At 45.6% G+C, this 24,570-nt stretch overlaps 1 protein-coding gene across 3 annotated transcripts; it reads left to right on the forward strand.

Annotated features, from left to right (window-relative positions):
* Positions 1-1,569: 1,569 nt before the first annotated feature.
* On the forward strand, positions 1,570-24,570 carry LOC144729140 (uncharacterized). 3 transcript variants are annotated; one of them, XM_078609097.1, is made up of 18 exons: positions 1,570-1,792; positions 5,566-5,869; positions 6,657-6,681; positions 6,923-6,982; positions 7,342-7,490; positions 8,731-8,856; positions 10,209-10,287; positions 12,455-12,502; positions 12,631-12,770; positions 13,689-13,811; positions 14,813-14,900; positions 15,543-15,620; positions 16,291-16,486; positions 17,298-17,355; positions 18,506-18,565; positions 18,704-18,808; positions 19,327-19,354; positions 21,115-24,570. In XM_078609097.1, exons 2-18 carry the CDS (start codon positions 5,576-5,578, stop codon positions 21,279-21,281), a joined length of 1,824 nt encoding a protein of 607 aa, XP_078465223.1. In that variant the 5' UTR covers positions 1,570-1,792; positions 5,566-5,575; the 3' UTR covers positions 21,282-24,570. The 3 variants fall into 3 exon arrangements, with proteins under 3 accessions (XP_078465223.1, XP_078465225.1, XP_078465224.1); XM_078609099.1 differs by having other exon boundaries at positions 19,330-19,354; XM_078609098.1 differs by having other exon boundaries at positions 16,294-16,486.

A 24,570-nucleotide genomic window follows, 5' to 3' on the forward strand; every position in this document is an offset into this window, starting at 1 on the left:
GCCAAGGGCTCACACTGACTTTAACACTTTATCTGCACAATGACACCTTGCCATATTGGCATTGTTATCCTATTTGTTTCGATTTAAAGCTTTCGTGACTCCAGGGATTCATCTTCTTGGTTCTTTCGGTAAAATCACGTAGAAGGGAAATAATGAAATAATAAAAATAAAACATCATAAAATACAATTCTCACAATTGTATTTTATTATGTTTTATTTTTTCTCACAATTGTATGTTATTATGAAATATTTTTATTATTTTATTATTTCCCTTCTACGTGACTTTACCAAAATAACCAATAAGATGTACCCTATTTGTGTTTTTGTATTTTTATATTGTATATTATAGTTCTTTTATATTTTATTTTATTCAAAATTTTCACATACTTTAGCCCCTTAGTATTAGTTAGACTTTGTACCTTTAGTATAGTTAGACTTGTACACCACTTATTTAAGATTTAAGATTCCTATATGTTCAATGTATGCACCTTCCTGCCAAAGTAAATTCCTTGTCTGTGCGAACTTTCATGGCGAATAAAACCCTTTCTGATGCATCCTACAACGTCCCATCACAAGGGGAGAAACACAAACAAAGACAATTTGTTTTGGCCAGAATGAAAACATCTGTGTGGATCTGAACACTCAATTCTCCCTGTACTAGAACACGGAGTAAAACCGTATGGGTTGACATCTATGCCCTGGGGTGGCACAGACGATGTTCATCTGCCGGTCATCTCAGTCAAGTCAAACCCCACTTGTGGTTTAATTTGACACGAACGACTCGATACGAATGTCGCCCTTGTACGTGATACACTACTAGTAGTCTAGACATTATTCATTCCCCCCCTCCCGCACCCCCAATAATACCGATCGATTGTCACGACTCTGGGAATTGTGATGAACAATCAGAACTTCACAACAACGACAAAGAACGAGGGAATGAGTTAGCACTGGAGCCCCCGAGGGAATGAGTTATGTCGGAGGGAATGAGTTGTGTCGGAGGGAATGAGTTATTACTGGAGCCCCCGAGGGAATGAGTTGTCACGGGAGCCCCCGGTGGAATGAGTTGTCACGGGAGCCCCCGAGGGAATGAGTTGTGTCGGAGGGAATGAGTTATGTCGGAGGGAATGAGTTATCACGGAAGCTCAGGAGGGAATGAGTTGTGTCGGAGGGAATGAGTTGTGTGGCAGGGAATGAGTTGTGTCGGAGGGAATGAGTTGTCAATGTAGCCCCCGAGGGAATGAGTTATGTCGGAGGGAATGAGTTGTGTTGGAGAGAATGAGTTATCACGGGAGCTCCCGAGGGAATGAGTTACTACGGGAGCCCAGGAGGGAATGAGTTGTGTCGGAGGGAATGAGTTGTGTCGGAGGGAATGAGTTGTGTGGGAGGAGCCACCGAGGCCAACTCATTCCCTCGATGGATTGTGAGAGGATGAGGAGGGAATCGATAAATAATTCACGAACGCAATCCACCCCGCAGCACAGCGAACTCAAGAGTGAAGTGCACCCCCTAGCGTCGAGTTGTAATATAAATATATTTAATGTTTCACTAAAACATCAAATCCGGCGCAAGTATTTAGACGTCATTCTCGAATGGCCAAATACGTCATCGGTAGAATCTCAACCTCCTCCTCATTCCTCTCTCTCCTCCTTCCTCTCTCTCCTCATTCATCTCTCTCGTCCTTCCTTTTTTTCGTCCTTCCTCTCTCGTCCTTCCTCCTGCCCGTCGCTTAAACCATCAACAACAACAACAATAATCCAGCTCCTGCTTGAAGCCTCCACCACCTACTACGGTTGGCTTCGCTACCAACGCCGCCGCCGCTGCAGTATTCACACACAACAACACCAAGTATACACACATACACACACAAATATATACACACAACAAATATACATACACACGCAAATATACACACACATACAACTATACACACACACACAAATATATACACACAAATATACACACACAACAAATATACACACACACACACACAATATACACACACATACAACTATACACACACAAATATACGCACACACACAACAAATATACACAACAAGTATACACACAAATATACACACACACGACAACTATACACACAAGTACACACATCACACACATCACGGCACGTTTCATTCAGGTGGGTCGTAACCCGTCGTCGTTGTATGTTGTTGGTGGGTGTGTGGTGTATGTGTGTGTGGTGTGTGTGCTTTGTGTGGTGTGTGTGTGGTTTGTGTGGTGTGTGTGTGGTTTGTGTGGTGTGTGTGTGGTGTGTGTGTGGTGTGTGTGTGGTGTGTGTGTGGTGTGTGTGTGGTGTGTGTGTGGTGTGTGTGTGGTGTGTGTGTGGTGTGTGTGTGGTGTGTGTGTGGTGTGTGTGTGGTGTGTGTGTGGTGTGTGTGTGGTGTGTGGTGTGTGTGGAGTATGTGTGTGTGGTGTGTGTGCTGTGTGTGCTGTGTGTGTGGTTTGTATGGTGTGTGTGTGCGGTGTGGTTTGTGTGCTGTGTGTGTGTGGTGTATGTGTGTGTGCTGTGTGTGCTGTGTGTGGTTTGTGTGTGTGCTGTGTGTGCTGTGTGTGGTTTGTGTGGTGTGTGTGTGGTTTGTGTGTGGTGTGTGTGGTGGTGTGTGGTGTGTGAGTGGGGTGTGTGGTGTGTGTGTGTGTGGTGTGTGTGTGTGGTGTGAGTGGTGTGTGTGGTTGTGTGTGGTGTGTGTGTGGTGTGTGTGTGTGGTGGTGTGTGGTGTGTGTGTGTGTGGAGTGTGGTTGTGTGTGTGTGTGTGGTGGTGTGTGTGTGTGGTGGTGTGTGTGTGGTGTGTGTGTGTGGTGTGTGTGTGGAGTGTGGTTGTGTGTGTGGTGTGTGTGTGGAGTGTGGTTGTGTGTGTGGTGTGTGTGTGGAGTGTGGTGTGTGTGTGTGTGTGTGGTGGTGTTTGTGTGTGGTGTGTGTGTGGAGTGTGGTTGTGTGTGTGGTGTGTGTGTGGAGTGTGGTTGTGTGTGTGGTGTGTGTGTGGTTGTGTGTGTGGTGTGGAGTGTGGTTGTGTGTGTGGTGTGTGGGGTGTGGATGTGTGTGTGGTGTGTGTGTGGAGTGTGGTTGTGTGTGTGGTGTGTGTGTGGAGTGTGGTTGTGTGTGTTGTGTGTGTGGTGTGGTGGTGTGTGTGTGTGGTGTGTGTGTGTGGTGTTTGTGTGTGGTGTGTGTGTGGAGTGTGGTGTGTGTGTGGTGTGTGTGTGTGGAGTGTGGTTGTGTGTGTGGTGTGTGTGTGGAGTGTGGTTGTGTGTGTGGTGTGGTGTGTGTGGTGTGTGTGTGGTGTGTGTGTGGAGTGTGGTTGTGTGTGTGGTGTGTGTGTGGAGTGTGGTTGTGTGTGTGGTGTGTGTGTGGAGTGTGGTTGTGTGTGTGGTGTGTGTGTGGTGTGTGGTTGTGTGTGTGGTGTGTGTGTGGAGTGTGGTTGTGTGTGTGGTGTGTGTGTGGAGTGTGGTTGTGTGTGTGTGTGGTGGTGTGTGTGTGTGGTGTGTGTGTGTGGAGTGTGGTTGTGTGTGTGGTGTGTGTGTGTGGTGTGTGTGTGGTGTGTGTGTGTGGAGTGTGGTTGTGTGTGTGGTGTGTGTGTGGAGTGTGGTTGTGTGTGTGGTGTGTGTGTGGAGTGTGGTTGTGTGTGTGGTGTGTGTGTGTGGTGTGGTGTGTGTGGTGTGGTGTGTGTGTGGTGTGTGTGTGGTGTGTGTGTGGAGTGTGGTTGTGTGTGTGGTGTGTGTGTGGAGTGTGGTTGTGTGTGTGGTGTGGTGTGTGTCGGGCGTGGGGTTGGCCACCCACCCCCTCGTGTGCCGTGCTGGCCTTCATGGGTGCTCGCTTACAGCACTTGCCCCTACGGTCTGTTAAGGCTACACGGGGGATCTTTGTCTTTGTGGTGTGTGTGGTGTGTGTGGCGTGTGTGTGTGGTGTGTGCGTGTGTGTGTGTGGTGTGTGCGTGTGTGTGTGTGGTGTGTGTGGTGTGGTGTGTGTGTGTGGTGTGTGTGGCGTGTGTGTGTGGTGCGTGCGTGTGTGTGTGGCGTGTGTGTGTGGTGTGTGTGTGTGGTGTGTGTGTGGAGTGGGGAGCGGTAGTGTAGCGGTTAGCGCGCTGCGCTATGAACCCGGCGACCCGGGTTCGGTTCCCGCTCACGGCCAAACACCAGTGACGATTATCTGACCCGGTCCCGGGCCTCCCCTAGGTCGACTCAGCCTCAAATGAGTACCTGGTGCAGTGTGTAAACATTGCCACTAGGGAGACAAAGGCGGTCAGGCGTGGTGCTGGTCACCCACCCCCTCGTGTACCGTTCCGGCTTTCATAGGTGCTCGCTAACAGCACTTGCCCCTACAGTCTGTTAAGGCTATACGGGGGATCTTTGTTATGTGGTGTGTGTGTGTGGTGTGTGTGTATGGTTGTGTGTGTGTGGGGTGTGTATGGTGTGTGTGGTGTGGTGTGTGTGTATGGTTGTGTGTGTGTGGTGTGTGTATGGTGTGTGTGTTTGGTTGTGTGTGTGTGGTGTGTATGGTGTGGTGTGGTGTGTGGGGGGGGGTCACCTTGTCCCAGGAGTCGAGCTTTATGTGTTTATTTGCTGCTGCTGATGTCGCAGTGAAGGTTGTGGTGGTTGTTGTGGTGGTGGTGGTTGTTGTTGTGCCACGGGGCTTGGTTTTGAAGTCACATTGGGAGACCTGCCCGCCTGCAACCACAATCGTCGTGCATTCAGACATCGGATTAAAGCTTCATTTCGCGGCTGTTGTTGAGTTGCATTCTAATCACAGACATGTCCAGGGCCACTCGAGACGAGCCGCTGGATTGCGAGCGATGGGCGATCACAGAAACGCCGCCGTCGTCCCAGCTGCCCTCCATGCGCCAGTGGTCACCTGGGGTCGACGAGATGAATGCGATCTGTGTCGTCTCTGTTGTGTGGCCGTCGTTGTTATATCGTCAGGCCACAGCATTGAGGGCTTTAGCTGCCTGCCCACCGGGGTGGTTAATTAACATCGCCTCCTAAGTGTGGCCGCAACAACGAACTCGTTACAATTGCGTCATTTCGTCGCTACGTTTATGAATATTATTATCCATTGACCGATCGATCGATTGCCCTTCAATGAGTTCTAAGACTTTTTGTCACGAGGGTCGTGCATTGCTTTGCCCACTGGACCAGGTTGCGACAGCCGTATGAATGTGTGGAATAGACGTTGAGATGTATTTGGGTGTAATTATGTATTGTACTGCGTGTATGCTAGCCTGTGTTGATCACAGCATAGCTTCGCAGCACCTCCGACTAGCGCGGTTGGCTACGTACGATGCGAACAGAGTTCAATGTACATACCTGTTGAATCCGTACGCCAGTTGAGGGCTCTGGCAGAGGTCACAACCCATTTGTAGTTGTGGCATCAACAGATATGGTGACGATGACATCTTGATCTTGGTCACTGATCCAATGACTCAAACCTGCTTAGCTTTCGAGATCTTGACGAAATCGGGCAAATTGTGAGAAATTTGGCCGTAGTGTATATATATGTCCATGCCTAATACTGTTGATGATCTCTGCGTGATCCACCATCCTTTGTATCCGTAGCGCTGCAACCATGTCGGATGACATGGACACGAGCGACTACAATACACAAGCGCTGGGTGGGGTCAACTTTACCACGGACGACCCCTTCGGGGAGAGCGGAGAAGACCTGTGGCCTCCTGACTACGAAGAGGACGAGGAGGAGGAGGACGACATTGCCTATGAGGGCATGGACGAGTCGTCCGCTGCTGCTGCTGTGGTGCAGGAGGAGGGGGCAATGGCCGAGTCAGGGATTGGCGATGCCTCTGAGGCTGTGGAGATGAGCGACATGGACGGAGATACTGCAGTCGCAGACATCGACTCCTCGGTAGGTGAACTGAATACCAGAATGGCAGTTGTGAATGGAAAAATTGTATTAAAATCTGGCCTATGGCTTGTCATCTGTGGCAGAAAAGGGCGTTTTGGGATGCGTGGGTGGCAATATAATAATTTACAGAGGAAACTCACTGAGTCTCGAGACTTTCAGGAGCGTTCTTGATTGGAATGTTTGACCAGTGTTGCTCATGAATGTTTTGAGTTGTAGTAGGGAACTGGAGTGCCTGGAGACTATATCCATGCATATGAGGGCAAAATACTCAAAAGCTTTACAGAGATGGGTTGCATCCACTTGCCAAACAGTACCTCGCTGAAACGTAAGACCGAAAGGGTCTTAAGGTTCAGTTGGACATTCTTGATAAAAAATAATATCTGATCTTTTGTTGATGCTTACATACTGTGTATGCCATGGCTGTCCATCACTTTCACTCATCATCCCACTGATAACATCATCGCCGCATTCTCGTGACATTGTGGACATCCCTCGTGTACAGTTTAATGCGACCATTACAGTGACATCATTGTGGCGATATGACGCAGCACCTAACCTGGATTTTGAAATAATGTTACGTTGAAAACCAAAGCTTCACACTGCTGTTGGACAGCCCTGTACACACAACATAAGTGTCTATCCATTGCATGTCTGTTAAGCACTCGCATATACAACCGCACATATAGTTTTTGGCACTAATAGATGTTCTCAGCGTTTGAGCAATGCCTTGTCTTCTCTCTTGTTTGTGTCTGGATATGTTTGAAACCATGCCCGTGGTTTGCTGCAGACAGAGGAATGCCTTGAAGATAAAGGTGAGTCTGTCAAGCAGAGCACCTGCTCTCAGATAACGTTCACAGCAGAACTCCAAACCCATTAACCCAGCCTAGAACAAGCCATGCATCCGATCAATGGTCTCCTGATCTAGTTCATGTTGCTAAAACTGTATTGGTGCGCACCAAATCTGATTCGCGGCATATGAAGGAAATGATCTATTTTAATGTTGTGACGGTGCTGTGGTATTTCGTGTAATTGTGTGCGTTTGTGTATTTACAGCGCAAGGGCCACTGATCGGAGCCCTTTTGGAGAATTTGGCAGCGGATATGCCCATATTGGGTGCGTATACATTTGCTGAAAGCACGGTCTCATACATAGTCCTAGCACAATGCAAATACGGGAGCACATTTCCTCTTCTGTGTAATTGTCCAGGCTGCTCAGTGGTAGAGTTTGCGGCTCGCAATCGAAACATTGCGGCTTCAATTGCTGATTGGGAGGGTTGGTTCAGCTCATCATCCCTCAGGGGCCGATAATAAGAGTAGCACTTTGTGGGGAAGTCAGTAGTGGTCGTCTCATGGATAGATTCACCCCGACCCCTCACGTGCCATTCTGGCCGTCATATGTGCTCCCGAACAGAACTTGCTCCAACAGTCTATTGAGGCTACATGGGGCTCTCTTTGTTGTTTGTGTGCGAGTAGGCCTGAGTTTTCTCACCGAACACCAAAGTGGGGACGGAGCTTTCAAACAGCCGCATTACGTGTGCGGCTTGTGCAGTCCGGAAGGTTACATGCTCATGAAGCCAACTGTGGACCATATCCGTGGGTTCAAGCACATCTACAAATACCTGGTGTGTTCCACAAACCTAATCTCCCGGTGTACAAACTCGTGTGTTATTTGAGGGTATTATATAATTTAGACGGAGTGCTCTTGCCAATAACATCAAGCAGCCCAGCGGCATTTGTTTAACTCTCCTGACTGCTTATGAGACACAGAAAGTCAAAACCGATCCAGTGTTGGCTTGTTGAAACAAATGCTGGATAATATTGCTCTTGAAAGCCACGAGTGTGTATACATGTGGGAGGAAATCAGAGCTCCCGGGGTAAAGGCCATGCATGCGAGGGGGTAACACTCAATCCCATACAGATGGGACAAACGACGTTAATCTGCACTGAACACATTTATAATGTTCACAGATTGCGACTTCATGAATCACATCAGGTGGCCGTTTACATTGTTCAGAGTGTACAGTTGTATAAAGGCAGACCTCGCTTAGCACTCAAAATGTGTTCCTGGAGAAGTGATCGCTCATTGTATCGGCGCTAAAAGGGATCATACCATTGTATATATGGGGATGGGTTCCCTACAGCGTTAATTCTTTCCTGTGAGCAATATATGAGGGCTTCATTGGGGTATCGGTAATAGCGCTGATTATGATATTTCATAAATAAAAATTATCATTTATTTTAATAACATTGGTAAGTATTATGTACTGTACTCATGAGTGCTCCCAATTTGGGGTCACTCTCAGGGAAGAGCTCTAGGACCTCCTTAATCTTAGTGGTGCCCTCAGTGTAAAATTCTCAGGTGGGGTTTCTTTTAGGTGGAGCCTGAGACTCTATCCTGGTCTCGTGAGTTCTCACCTGGCTAAACAAATCGATTGTTTTTTACATGCAATCGTGACTACAAATTGTGATGATTAAAAATCGCGGGGGATGGGTTGTGGTTAGCTGAGAGCAAACGTCGCTCTCTCCCGCAACTCCGATTAGCACGGTTGGCTATGTACGGTGTGACAGTGCAGTTGCGTGTTCTCACTTGTAAGCAATTTTTTTGTTGTATTTTCTCATTTGTTTTGTTAAAATAAATTCTCCAGGACAAGGAGCGCCAACACGAATCGGCATTCTATGGGGTCACGCAAAGCGAGATCTGCGTGTAGTTAAACAAAAAATTGCCATGTCATATGTACTTTTGTTTATGTGATTTACATGCAACTGGTAAAGGTTTAAATATGTCATCACTTTGTGCCCTATAATTATCACAGCTATTTTTTCCTAAGTTAACTCTTTGTTCTTTTACCCATTTTCCCCAAGAATACTTTCTACCCAACCAAGCTGGCCACTGCCGAGATTGACAGCATCAAGACGGCTGAAAATATAAAGAAACTCATGCCGATAGCTAAGGAGGTGATGAAGACTGAGGGTTGGTCACTTGAGCAGGTATGTGGTACCTACGATGGGTCACCGCAGCGGTGAGATGTTAACTCCCTCACCTGGTATGCAGGAGGTCATGGGTTCGATCCCGACCCTGAGCTGCTGTATATTTGGAGTTTGCATGTTCTCCCCGTGGTTGTGTGGGTTTTTCTCCGGATCCTCCGGTTTTTTCCCTCCACATTGAGAATCAAGATGTGTTTAGATGATTTGGCTGCGAAAAATTCCCACATGATAAGCCACTTTGTTGAGCGATTATTTGTGGCCAGGTCACTTCTGAAAAAGAGCTGTATAGCTTAGTGGGCCTTAGCTGGTAAAATAAAATAAAAAGTTTTCTTTACGATCATGTAAACATACGTGGTGACAGTTTGTGGATTAATACATCAACACAACCACGTTTGCAGGACCTGATTCATATGATAGGAAGACTTTTTATTTGCAAAATTTGATAATAATAAAAAAAAACTAAATGCACCACACAAATCAGAGCCATGTGAGCAGTTTGTGTTGTCTTGAAACCTCCATTGCAATGTGTACGAATAGAGTGCCATGTCATCTGCCAATTTGACTGTTTGCTTCTTATTGTTTTGTGCTGGTAAATAGCTGTTAATACACTGTTAGAAAACACATTTCAAGTTAATTACTGTGATAACCTGGACAGGAAAAAATGTATTCACTCACAAAGGTACGAAATATTATTTTGAGGTAATTTTCCTGCACACATTACGATAGTCTTCTGACAAAGGCAATTTTCTAAAAAGTATACAACTTTAGATTTTGGTAAATAACTTACAAAAATATCCGGAACATAGCTTAATTCGTTTTGCAATATTCCATTGTGAAAATGCACCCAAAATATATATTTTTAAACGTAGATGATTTGCTCGCTTCATGTATAAATGTTCATTCTGGCTGAAATAATTGGCCGATAGAACTGATATTTTGTCTATGACCTAGTTTCAAAGTACTAAAGCCGAGGACCAAAGGGGAAAAAATGGAGATTGTGATACTGGACGGTTCCTGATATCTGGGTGATTTGGCATGGAATGACTCAAGTGTTAAATTATAACGATGCCAACTTTGTGTTTGCTTGGCCTTTTCTGTCTGTGTTTGCGTTAATGCCTATTTGTATATCACCTTCCCACAGCAACAACAGTCTGACAGCACTTGCATGCGTGGCAAAATAAAACAAGATGTTGCGCTGTATGTCACTTCTGAGACAAAGTATTGGTTCGGTGATGCATTTGGCCCAGAGTATATATTTTTGTTGTTATGAAATGCTTGTTTTTTTTCTAAATGTTTTGCTCATCAGTACATTGTTGAATTTCTCTGTGAACTTTAAAATGTATTTTTTTCCTCAGATAAACATAAATAAAATGACAGCAAAAGTTGTGGATGAAAATGGTCACTCACCAAAAATAGTGAAGCTGGAAGGGAAAGGTAAGAAGGTCTTTGTTTACCTTTGATGCCTCATTTCTTACCTTTCCATGCACACTTTGTAGCCCAACTTGGCCAGTGAGTGAACTGGAAAAGTGGTCCGAGCTCAGATTCCCATGGTAGGTAGCTTGCGAGCCTGTCGTGATTAAAAGGTGATAAAGATACAGTGCGGAAGAAATGCAATCATACACACAAAGGCAAAGCCCTGCAATTTATTTTCCAAACTATAGCTGGCGGAAGGGCTTCGACTAGACTGAGCTTTATTGAGCCTCTCTTAACAAGGGTGTTTGGCCTCCTCTTGTACGCAGGCCAGACGGCTTGCAGCCTAACTGTGGTTGTACCCATGTATACTGCAGGCGGGGGGATATAAGAAACCTGCTCCATCGATTAATCTGCCACACTGGGAGATTGATCAAGCTATAACCACAAGTCCATTGTACTAACCATGACACCAGCATCACCATGATACTCTGGGCTTATTTAGCTCACGGGTGCTACTATACACTCACCTTCAACTTGACCACCTTCAAACACAGTCGTGACATCACTGGGTCAATAGCATCTCTCATTTTAAAGGTCAATATCAGAGGTCTGTTTATTTCGTAAGCAAAGAAATGGCAGAAAAAAATCCAAATAATAAATATTAGTCTTGATTTGAAGCTTTCGTGACTGCAGGAATCCATTCTCTTTGGTTCTTTCGGTAAAGTCACGGAGGTATAAAATAAAATAAAATAGATCACGACGTTTCGGACGCAACACAAGCGTCCGTCATCAGGTGTGATACTACCGTAAGCTCGCCAAATCATCAGACCTAGGGGTGGAGGGTGGAGTGTGGAGTCTACAAAGCCAACATCAAGACAGAACCCCCCCTGATTGGCTGTTGCAGGACTGGCCTGGTATGGCTGTCAACACCCGTGGGAATGCAGTATAAATATAGATGGTATATCTTGAGCCAAAGTGATTTAGATCACATTTTTAGCTGCAGTAGAAGTGTAATAATCCTTCTTGAGACGGCTTCGGAATCAGTCCTTTTTATTTCCACTCCACAATACACTTTACTCACTCACTCTCCGTTGCTGGCAGACAACGGAGAGAGGACAGACTTCGCACTAAGTCCCCACCGCGCACGTGGCACCCAGAGCCCCTGTCCGCGCGTGACCCTGCTCTTGTCAGTTCCCAGTCTGCTCTCGATCGTTCTCTCTCACTCTCTCTTAATCCCTTCGTCACGTGGTCCCCCCAGCCAATCGTCCATGGACAGCTTCGACCATTCTCGATGGTTCCCTGTCAATCCCGGGACCATGCCCCTCATCCGGCTCCCCATTAGCTGGGGCCCCGAATGGCTAGGCCAATCACTCCTGATGACATGCCGTGATCACGCCTGGGCCATGGTCCCTATCTCAACCCTTATTGGCTACAAGCAGGACCGGCAAGCCAATCCCCACGTGAACCCTCTATGGCTGTTATTACAGAAGTATAGATTGTGTATATCTTGAGCCAAAGTGATTAGATCACATTTTTAGCTGCTGTAGAAGTATTGTGTATATCCTTACACGGATGGAATTATTATTCATTTCGGAAATTCCAATTGTAATTTCCTCCTGAGAATAACAAAACATTAATTTGCGCGTGTATTTAATTAAAGGTAACTGATGGAAACAAGTGGCACCTTAATTTATACTGAAATTAACTACTGTATGGGTTGCGTTTTTGAGGAATAACATAAAATATCATAAATAACAGGTTCGTAAACGACAATTATCGCGTATTTTCACTGTTTGAATATTTTGGCCGACTGGCTGCCTTCAGGAAACGTTATAACAATATCCACTTCTTCACTGCATCTTCAGAAGCTTCTAGCGCTTGGAGTGAAACATCGGACATCGTGCCAAACACAACATGCGGTACAACCCCGAAAAAAAATAAACACATCGGATAACTAACTGTGCAGCAAAACCGCAAAAACCTTCGTGGCAGCGATACGCATTTGCTACGAAGAATGGATCGCTATTAAAATGTCAAACAGGATCGAACCAAAATTACTGCAGATATTTTTCAGCTCTATTTTTAAATTACTTATCAAACAGGTACACGTCCCTCTGTTTAATGCTACAATCCCTGCAGTGACCTCTCATTACGCTTGCCTCCTAATAACACTTGTCTTGCTCTTAAGGTTTTCAAGATCACCTAGATGCCCAGGACAAATCGGAGCCTTACCTAGGTAAGTCAACTCCCAAATGCCATGGTTTTGCAATGGAGATTTGTGGAAATAATTGCTGGCAAATTGTCTCTGGCAGTGCATTTAACCATGAGAAACTTTGGCACTGGTTTGTGTGTTTGTGTGTGCAGGCTTGGAGTTAATCACGGAACATCGTAACGGCAACTGCCCCTCTCAGTCCTACTTTTCATGCGAACTTTGCAATGTCTCTTCAACCATGTTCAACATCATTGTTCACCTTATCAGCGTCAAGCACAGAATGAAGTATATCGTGAGTACCTTTCAAACGTTTGTTGTATTTATGCTTCAATGTTAGCTCGTAAGATGTAATTTGGGCTGCTAGTGGTAGAGTGGTTAGCGCGCGCTGCGCTATGCACCTGACCACCTGCGTTCAATTCCTGGCCACGACTAACATCAATTTCAGGTTTATTTGTTGAATCATCAGTGGTGGGTGATATCTGAACAATCCACCCTTCTCTCAAAGACAATGATGCACAGAGTAGCCATGAAGACGCTTGGGGCAATTGCTGTTGGTGAGTACCTGTGAAGGCAGGTACGGCGCATGAATTGGTGGTGCGCCCAGCACCATGCCCAGCCACCTTTGTCTTCCCAGTCCTGGACTTCCCCTAGGCCGACTCAGCCTCAAATGAGCACCAGTTGAGGCTCAGTCACGACCGGTACGGATGGCCATCGATGATGTTGGCCGTGATCAGGAATTTAACTCAGGTTACCGAGCTCATATTACTGTACGCTAACCGTGACACTGCCGTTCTCCAGCCACCCCATTCACCAACCCATGCTGACCAACATGGTGAAGTATGGTCAAACAACTCCCAAAACTGTGTGGCCCCTAAAACCTATAACATCCCCAGGTCCCCCATCAAACTTCATCCAGTACGACTGACACGTGCAGCGTAATAATGACAATAATATGAATATAATTATTTTTGACCATACTTCACCCATGCTGGTTCAGTGTGGGTTTGTGAAACGGGAAAATAAATCACTGCTGTATCTGGTTACAGACACATCTGAATTCGTCCTAGATCCCTGGTTGTTCCCATGCTTGCTTGACATACCGCACCCTCGATTGACACGGTTGACTACGTACGGTGCGAAAGAAGTTCAACATACATTCATACCAATGACTTATTTTGTCATTCCAGTACGTGTATCGTTATTTTCACAGCGAACCTATCATCCGGACAATGACATTTCCGTTCAAGCGGAAATGTCAAAGATGGAGAGGGCAGATGTGGTGCGGAAAGAAGCTGAGCGGATCATAAAAGCTGAGGGGCCCAAGACATTCAAAGTAAACATTCTCACAATAGTGTGATTAAATGCAATGTGTATTAGGAGGGGGGCCAGGTGCCTCAGAGCTTTAAGTGCTGAGTCGGAACCGCTGAGATCCTGGATTTGAATCTTGGCAGCCACCTGTGATTACACGAGGTTCCCAAAGTGCAGTGAGTGGATGGCCTCCGTCTGGTCTCCAATGACTGCACGGAACAAACTACCGTAGACCATCGATTATCCGGCAGCTTCCGGGAGGGGGAAGGGGGCACGGGATTTTCAAAAAGGGTGGATAATCACATAATTATGAAAAAATATATTATTTTGGCACATTCTTGTATAACATGTTTTTAGGTGTTGTGTATATGTTTTTTAGTGTTTTACATTTGTTTACTATGTGAAATTGGTATACATAAACATAAAAATAGAAAAAAGATCCTGTAAAAAGGTACTGTATTTACTGTACCGTACTTACCACTACAATCTCGAAGACTGCATGGGGTGATGTACGTACTACACTCTTGTTTCAACAACAATGTTTTTGATGATCGCCGGATTGATGCAGCCTTTGAAGGAGTTTTGCCCATTTTCACCGGATCGGCCCAGGACCGCTGGATAATGTTGGAAGCCGGATAATCTCGCACCGGATAATCAATGATCAACTGTGTTACATTAAAGTTGGTTCTGCACTTCATTTGGCTAAATTACAGCTCTAAGAATAAAAAATATAGGTTTGACTGTCATACAGCACTACCCCCCCTACTTTGTAGACCGTACGGCACTTCAAGGATTTTCGCATGCAGCTCTGTAATATCCGTTTCCATTGGCTGTTCTCCAACGTTAAAAATGCAATTTAATAATTTTAACCGTAATGTGTATTCCTTTACGGTTATCATTCCATATTGTCGTGCACCGTTGTGTTAAATTACGATGTAATGCACATGCCTGTGTGTGTGTGTGTGCGCGCGCGCGTTCTGACCCGGTGATACGTGCTCTTGTTTGGCATTGTGCTGCGTTGCTCAGTTGAAAATTGAAAAGGGCGACTCATTCAAGCCGCCTGTTTGCTTCCCCAATGTAGACAGCACCAAAGCCACAAAGAGATCAACAGAAGGTAAACGATGTCACGCTACAGAAAAACCACTTCGCCATATATCAGTTCCAGCATTCGTAAAAGGACAGTCACACTTTATCCTTTCACTTTGTTTCATAAATGAGCCGCGCTCAGTTTGACGCTAATACGCCACCATGTTTGTTGCCACATTAAGAAAGGTCACGACATTAAGAGGAATGTCTCACACACAACCTATGTATTGGCCTCTTCCAGGGGTGGGGGGAATCTTTTCCTCACTGAGGGCCAAATATGGTTTTCAAAAACAATTGGGCAGGCCGCATTAACGCACACTTATGTTCTACTACGTTTCAGCCCATTTGAGTCATTTGCGGGTAATTTTTCAAATTTGGCATTATTTGGACCATGACCGACACTACCATGGTCTACTCGTACAAATGACGCCACGGGATCTTTAACGTCCACTGTGTTTTTACGATGAATACACCAGCAGTATTAATCAAGAGTGACCGCTAGATTTATAACCGTGCACCTATGCAACAAACGACGAATGTGCCACCGCTAGGCCATGCCACCGCCCCTATCGTACAGAATCGCCATTCCGCAACAATCCAATTCTCTGTATGCCCTGATTGCCTTGTGTCGTTACCTGTGACCACCTGTATGATGTTTTTGCGCTAACAGTGAAGGAGACCCTGAAGACTAAAGTGACCCAGTGTGGCCAGGGTCTCAACAACTGGTCATTCCCTGGAACGATGGGAAGTAAGAACAACATCTGATTTTTGACTCGGTGCAAAAAAGAGACCTCGCGTCTTCCTCTCTGGCCTTGGCCTTTTGGGCCATTGAGGCCTGGCTGTTTCCTTCACCGATATCTCCGAGCAGTGGTCTGGATCATATCCACCCATTCAGATGCTTCGTTATCCACCCACTCTCACACTCGGCTATCCACCCACTCTCACACTCAGCTGCCTACTCAACCACTCACACACTCAGTGATCCACTCACACCACCATCATTGTCCCTACCATCACTACCATCACCTCCAGTCTCACCGTCATTGTTACCTTCATCATCATCGCTTCCTGTATTATCACCGTTGCTATGCATGTGTGTGTGTTGTGGAGGAGCGGTAGTGTAGTGGTTAGCACATTGTGCTACAAACCTTGCAACACGAGTTCGATTCCTGCTGACGTCCAACACCATTGCCAATTATTTGAACTGGTCCTGGGCCTCCCCTAGGTCGATTCGACCTCAAATGAGTACCTAGTGCGGTGTGTAAACATCGCCACTGGGGGGACAAAGGCGGTCGGGTGTGGTGCTGGCCAACCCACCCCCTCGTGTGCCGTGCCGGCCTTCATAGGTGCTCGCTAACGGCACTTGCCCCGACAGTCTGTTAAAGGCTACACGGGGGTTCTTTGTCTCTGTTCCGGAGGAGGGATGCCACGCGGTGGGTTCGGGGGGCCCGGGGGGCCGCCTGGGCGAGGGATGCGTGGACTAGGGTTCGGAGCGTTCGCAGGCCGCGGGGGAGGGCCTGCAGAGCGCGCTGGGTTCGCGGGCCGCGGAATGCTCGGAGGGCGGCCGTACAGCAGAGGTCACCCGCCCGGGCCTCACTCACATGCCAACTCCTGGTACGGCTCGCAGCGCACGTACACTGTGTGTGCATGTATATGTACGTGCACGGCACCTTTGTCAGTCCACTGATGGATGAGGGCTTCCCCCACACCGTGTCGGTCAAGTGGGTTATTTGACCATATTTCACCAAGTTGGCCAATGTAGGTTGGGATTTTTCTGCACTGCCCTCTGCTGCTGTTTTTCTGTTAATATTATTGCATTGTATGGCACCTTGAGATGCCTTCATTTGAAAACGTTTATGAAGTAGTCATTATTGTTGGCTTTAAAAAAAATAGTACTTGCTTGGTGTGGCCATAACATTAGTGGTGTAGGTTTTCATACAATTGTATGTAAGCATGTCCCCTCCTGGCAGATCAGCGCTGTCTGTGTTCACCTTGTGCCGCACGCAGACATAGCTACCACTGGGGTTCCCTTGGATAGGCTGCAGCAGGGCACTGCAATGGTTGAGATGAGATGTAAGGTGCTTTGAGTTGCTGGGGCATTTAAAAACACCTGATAAATGTACATCCTTATGGTTATATTCTTGGTTCTTTTGGTAAAGTCACATAGAAGGGGAATAATAAAATACAAATAAAACAATAAAATTTTCTTCCTGTGGTTTTCACACCTGATGATGATTGCTTGTGTTGCAATCGAAACGTCGTGAGAATTTTATTGTTTTATTTTTATTATTTTATTATTTCCCTTCTACGTGACTTTACCGAAAGAACCAAGAATATGAATCCCTTCAGTCACGAAAGCTTTAAATCGAAATTTAAAATCCTTATGGTTATTCAAACACTTTTTTCTTCCTTTGTGGTGTCACAGGACGAAGTACAGACAGGACCCGGATATGTATTATTCTGACAGAAACAACTACGACTGGGTATGTTCCGTAAATGGTTTCTCTGATTCTCTGTCTCATGTACACCTTGGTTCGATACATACACAATTTAGTGAAATATAGATTATTTTAATAGGCGAATTTGATCTAAATTGTAATTTCACAATATTAGGTTATATTCCTTTTGTTTGTAGTGCAACAATAATAATAATTTACAGATCTTTGCCAATCCACTCCTGGATGAAGGCCTCCCCTTGCCATGTGAGTGGTGGGAATTGTTTGACCATACCTCACTCTCCTGGTTACTGTGGGTCTGCGAAGGGGGCAGACAGGACAGTTATCGTTCGCCACTCTTTGTTAGGGGTGACTGGGAATCGAACTCGGGTCACCCAGTCCATAATGCACCACACCAACCACTCCACGTGGAAATAAATCGTTTATTCACACACTCACAATCAAGTGAGTCAAAGCAGCCAGCATGCCGGGGCTGCGTACATCATTTCAGAAATACATTAGAAAAATATATATAGGGGAAAGGTGGTAAGTGCGGGCTACAACACATTGCCAAGGGGGGGGGGGGGCGGTGGGGGTGCGAATGGGGGTGCTCCCCTAATATCCTGTACCCTCGAAATGCTTAGAAAATGCATCGACGTTAACCGGCGAGTCAAACTTGATCAAAAACATTACAACGGACATTATTCGTGTTTTCTAAAATTTTCACTGAATTCTGACCAGCATTGCTTTATAATGGTGCATCGTGAATCTTCACGTTATGGGGCTCTCAGCAGGTGCCCTGTGATGTCCGCTTCCATGGGCCGTTCTCTTCGTTCGTTCATTCGTTCGTTCATTCGTTCGTTCATTCGTTCGTTCACATCTCAATCCACTTGTCCTGGTGATGGTCGCGGCAGCAGCGTGTTGTGTAGGGCGGTCCAGACCTCCCTTTTCCTGGCGACAGACTAACTCTTCCTGGGGAATTCCCAGGCATTCACAGGCCAGCTGATCTCAGCAGGAGCTCTGTGATATCCACTTCCGTGGGCTGTTCTCTTAACACAGACAATTGCACTGCTCTGCGAAAGATTGAAACATATTGTAATTTTGTCTCGTGACATGACGCGGACAGCACAGGATAAAATTATGGAAATATTGCAACGGCAAAAGATATATTTTATATGTCGTGCTTTTGTGATTGCAGCATGAATTCCGGCCATCACCTAGGAGGAGGATTACCAACCTGGATGTTCTGAACTCGCTCGTAAGTGGTTCATTCATCTACTTCGTGTTTTGATTTCTATTCCCATTTTAAATCGCGGCGAATGTCTGTTCGCGATTTGGGATTGGCGCTTAAACTCAAGGATCGTATCTTCTCTGTCGCGTGCGTGTCCCCCTGCAGGTGAACTTCAAGATCTGTGGGGAAGAAGAAGCAAGCGTGGCCCTGAAGGCTTCGAACGTTCTCGCACAAGCGCTGTTGCAATATCGCCTCCACGACAACCACATGGTAATGCTACCGTGTGGGTTTTTGCGGCTGTGCCGTGCGGCTCTCCGACGCGTCTTTTCTGGCTGTTACCACGTTCCGTTCGACACAATGTCCAACGATACGTTCCACGTGCTGGGAGATCCTTCAGTTCCTCGGCACGTTGGAGAGCTCTGTTACTTTACTGTAGAAAACGCGGCGCAACTGGAAAACAACGGAGAGTTAAGACTCTTGACTCAGTTTGCTGAGCACTTGAGAAATCACGTATGTATCCGTTAAAAGCTTTGGTCAGAATCGTTATTTGATGCTATTTTTCTTTTTTCAATTTGAATTAACAAGTAGTAATCTTCGGTAGCATTGAATTAACTTCATATATTAAAACATATATCTATAAAAAACCTGTTTATGGTGTACTGCTCACGTTTAACATATTTTTAGAATCCATTTTACATTCATATACTAAACGTAAAAAATACTGAAAAAGGTACGGTTCTTAATTTTAAATTGTGGTACTACATACATTTTTTTCTTTTTTTATCCAGAAGGATGGTTTCGTGGATGCCCGTGCAGGTTAGTCTATACCGTGATAATGCTTAGAATGATTACAATGGTTTTACATATATATTATTCTTCATCAAAATCATCAACCCATCCCCTCCCCCATCACCCACCACCCCTCTCCCCCCCCATTGCCTTCCCCCTAACACCCCTCCCCTCCATCCTCATCACTCCTCCCCCATCTCTAAAATGTAACAAACTTATACAGATTTTACACATTATATACACTCTAACACATTTGAGTGCATTTTATTACGTATCATATTTTACATGGCATAATCCAAATAATGTAGTGTGTATTTGATCCTATTTATTTTTGGCATTTATTATTTTGCATTTTGAGATGTTTTGTTAATTAGCTGACCTGGTCCAGCTCAGTGCAAAATACAGCTCGCCTAGATTCCAAAGAACACAGGATGAGATGTTACTATCCTTTGTGCAAGCACTTCCAAGAGTTCATGAACAGTGAGCCTGGTGAAATTTGGGGAGCGCATCGTCAGTAGTGAACCTTTGGTTCCTAGGGTGTTTCGGCCTTTCATACTATACACCCTCCCCAAAGGCGGCCAGCGACAGGGTGATCAATCCTACGCTTGCGTCCCATTTTCAATTAGTCATAGGAGTTGCCTTGTTGTTGATAGCCAACATCCATGGGACTATGCATGGCAGGGGCGTCCTCCTCCCTGAGTCAAGCATTGTTGACTGCATACCTCCTGGCCCTCTCACTTTGGGGCCCAGCTGGGGTCTTTCCTCTTCATCCAGAGCCACTGACTGCTGCCTTCTGCCGCCTCCGATACAGCTCTGATTGCCGAACGCTGGCTCTGGCCCTTAATTCCCAGGTCTCTAAGCAGTCTGGTTGTAGATGTTGCCACAAAACACTCACACCTCCGATTAGCACGGTTGCCTACGTACGGTGCGCGAAAAGTTCTACATACATAGGAATTTCCGTATATGTGTGTGTGGGTACCAGAATATTTAAAATATGTATATTTATACTTTATATATATTTTTTACTTAAATCTATTTAATTATTAAACCTTAATATTATACATTCACTCTCTTTCTCATACGATACGTATTATGGTGTTCTACACTCACCAATGACAGTAGTATCTTGAGACTTGACTCCAGTAATGACGACGATGACAATGACGATGACGATGACAATGACGACGATGACAGACCTGTGCAGTTCGATGAATGTGATGATGAATGATGATGATGATGGTGTTACTGCACAGGTACAATGAGGTCTTTAAATCAGTTCGAAAAATCCGCGATGCACTGAGGCCGCGAAACTTGAACCGCGAAGTGGCGAGGGATTACTGTACATAAAACGCCCGTGACTTAGAAGAAATCTAACCAGTGTGGAAGAGTAGGCCAAATACCCTCTGGAGGGGCTCTCCACAGCTTCCTTCTGTCAGCAGTGGCATGAGCATGTAATCTAAGCGCTGCACCTTTCATCTATTTCCTAATTATTATTACGACTACAATAATTTGCGTGACGTGTTTTGTGCGAGTTAGTTAATCTCCTTCATCCCGTTAGACACGAGGCCACAATGAGTTCCCTCCACTTCTCCCTGTCCTCGGCAACATGTTGAGCCCTCGCCCCGAGGGCGGTCGATCGCTGCGGCCAGCTCGTCCTTCGCGGTCTTGCGCCAAGTGGTCTCGGTTCTCCCGGGTTTCCTTTTGCCCGGCGGTGTGTCCATCTTACGTCAATTCTTTGCTATACGGTCCCCTTGGTCCTGTCTGAGAACGCGTGTTTTGTGTTGCAGGCAATAAGCTTCACAGGCAAATCCCCTCGTTATTGAGGGGCTCTCCGCTGAGAGGCTGCGCACCCAGGATGGGGCAGCCAGGATTCAAGACCCGGGACTTCCCGTCGCCACGCCAAAAAGTCTACAACTCTGGCTACACTTCATTTGAAAACTACAGACCGTACTAGTCGTCGGAAATCTCCCGTCCCTTGACCGACAGCCGTTGACTTCTTCTTCTTTGTTTTTACATAACTCCCCGATAACATTGCCACGTGCTATGGCTTTAGACATTCCAATCCACGTCATGTACGCCAACTTGGCGGATATTAAATTGTACACACCCATGCAAATGCAGTAAACACAGAGATCTTAATGCCATAGGTGTTTCCACTGTGCGTGCATTTGCTAAAGTCCGCATACAGAACCTAACAGTGGCTGCTGGTCTTACGTGGCAAGTTAACAGGTTTACAACAGTGTGAAGGACAGAGGGGAGACCAGAATCGCAAGTAGTTTGAATGGAAATCTCATTCATTATTAATGTTGATAGAAGAAGTTGTATTAAAATCAGCTGGTCTCTTATACCCCTTATCCACTGCACAACCAAGCCAGTGTGGTTTTTTTCCACTGCAGAACCCAAGCCGTGAACACTAGACTCCACGCGCAATTAACGCTCTGAGATGCGTGCAGGCGAAGCAGTGGTGCCGTCCTTACCGTGGGCCACGTGCATTAGGCCCCGCGAATGGCCCTGCTTGGGCCAAAAAGCCAGATGTCTGTTGAGGCCCAAAGTTCTAGATTTGAAGCTTTCGTGACTGCAAGGATTCATATTCTTAGGTTTTTTCGGTAAAGTCACGTAGGTAAAAAATTAAAATTAAAATTAATAAAAGTAAAATAAAAATAAAATAAAAATCACGACGTTTTGGAGGCAACACAAGCTTCCGTCTTCAGGTGGAACCGTCACAGCACGATAGATGTATCAAGTAAATGAGCCATTTTATTTTACTTTTATAAATTTAAATTTTTTACCTACGTGACTTTACCGAAAAAACCTAAGAATATGAGGCCCAAAGTATCGCGGTTTGCTTCTGGCTCCGCGTGGAAAAAAAGTCAGTGGAAAAAGCCACGTGTTCTGGTGAGGTCCCCCCGTGCTGGCTCGGCCCAGATGTGCCGGTGGAACAGTGGTATAAGGGGCTTTGTGGGGCATGGGCAAGTGTTGGGGATGCATCATATTTTCTGTTTTTGTGTACATTGCGTTTTCCATCTTTGTTCTAAAATCATATTGATTTTATTGGCTACAGGAGATGTTATTAAGTTAGATTTTACTGACCTTTCAAATAAGCCACGGTTTAGTGGTTCATTGACCCAGCTCAGAGGTCGCAAACGGGTTTTGATTCCTTACCCGTACCCGTACCCGGCCGCACCAGGGTCGCAAATGGGTACCCGTACCCCGGGTACGGGTAGCCGGGTATCGGGTAGGGTACGGGTATCGGGTACCCGATTGCGACCTCTGACCCAGCTTCATCTCCTTCAGTGACGTGCTGAAGAGGCACTCGGTCTGGACGGTGTCGGGGGATGACCGCAGTCCTATTCTTGGAAGACAAAAACAAAAACCCCAGACATTGTTGATAGTGGTGTAATATTGAAACTTGGTTTTGGGTTCAAATGACAGATTTAAGTTATTGAAATGACAATATTTTACTGGGATGTGATATTATTTATCTGCATAGTTTGTTTTGTATGTTGTGGCCAGACCCAATTGTACACACACACACGTATAATACACATTATTGGCAATCGCACAGTTCAAATAATCGTGCACCAGCGGGAGATGGGAGCTTCCTTTTGGGTGAGCAAGTGGAAAAATATTTTGCAATCGGATAAATGTTACAGAGCTGGGAACAGGATACATATTTGAATCTATGTGGAGTCCATGAAAATTGGGGGGAAAAAAGGAAACACTAGATTAGCCATCTATAAACGTCTTGGTACATTTTTAGCATGAGGCTATGGGTGAGGATATCAAAACTTATGATGAAGGATAAATAGAAAGCTTCGCCAATTGGGAGCCAGTTATTTACGACGTTTTTTTCTCTCGTCCTGCCGAGTTGGGTCTTTGCGGCTGTGTCGTGCAGCTCTGCGATTTGTTTTTTTTTTCCGTACCGCGCGTGTCGTTCGGCACGATGTCCGTTGTCTACCGCTCCACGTGCTCGGGAGTTTCTTTTAAGGAAGTGAGTCGGTTCGGTTGGACATCACGAATTCGGGCAACTTGCAGAAAAAACACAACACCAACGGAGAGCTGTTTACAGCACTCCGGCGAGAGACTCAACGCGGCCTGGTGTAACGACACGCCGGTTTACGTCGGTCCCTACCGCCCACAATGTGCGCGTCGAAATGGCATTCGTGTGGAGCGAGGGACTCCCAACACTGCGTGGATCGTGAGGGTTATCGTGTCCAACCGCACAACGCCACAACCCGAAAACATCGGAAAGTAATTCACAATTTTTTTTTAATGCATTTTACCCCGCAGTATGAAACGTTTTCTTTTTTAAACTTTAATACAGTGCTGTGGTAGAGCAGTTTCTCTGCACTGAATAACGACAACAAAAATGTGTGTTTTGCGAATACTGCGTTTTGGTACATTTTATGAAGGTTTTCCAATGTTTTCGAGTAGACGTGTGGGTCTTCTATCGTACAGTTTGTCTTCGATTAAAGTTACTTGCAGGCTTTTGGCCTTGCAAATTGGTTACTTCTCAACGTTGATGATATACTGACGGGAAGTCTAAAAATCATCATCTTAGTTCTCCATGGATGGCCTGTGTTGTGCTCTTTCACGTTTCATAAGTAAAGCTTTGAGGTCCTTGGGATGGAATGCGCATTATAAATTTGAATTATAAGTACTGCACATTTCGATTTAAAGCTTTCGTGACTGCAGGGATTCATCTTCTTGGTTCTTTCGGTAAAGTCACGTAGAAGGGAAGTAATAAAATAATAAAAATAAAACATAATAAAATAATTCTCACGACGTTTCGGCTACAACGCAAGCAGCCGTCTTCAGGTGAAGAATGAGACACTGTGTCTCATTAGTACCTTCTTCACCTGACGACTTTACCGAAAGAACCAAGAAGATGAAGTACTGCACATTTGAAATATTATCGACAACTAACGATAGATGAAAATAACTTTTTGTGTTTTTTACATACTGCTTAGTTGTGTATCGATCACAAGAGGCTGGAGTCATTACTTGGAATAAGGTGATCTCACATTTATGACAGATCACTACATTTACATTGCAAATGTTGAAACCCTTTTACATTTGAGACGCATTTTCCTGAATTGTACAAAATGTATCCAGTTCACTACATTCACATTAGACCTCTCAAATTCAGGTTATGGTTGAGGTAGTATATCATTGCACATGCATGTCAAGAGGTCTGCGAATACCAGCGATTGTGGTAAAAGTCGATGGTTGTGTACGTTCAA

Source organism: Lampetra planeri, chromosome 31, assembly GCF_965212315.1.
Source record: "Lampetra planeri chromosome 31, kcLamPlan1.2.h2, whole genome shotgun sequence".
Classification (NCBI taxonomy): Eukaryota; Metazoa; Chordata; class Hyperoartia; order Petromyzontiformes; family Petromyzontidae; genus Lampetra; species Lampetra planeri.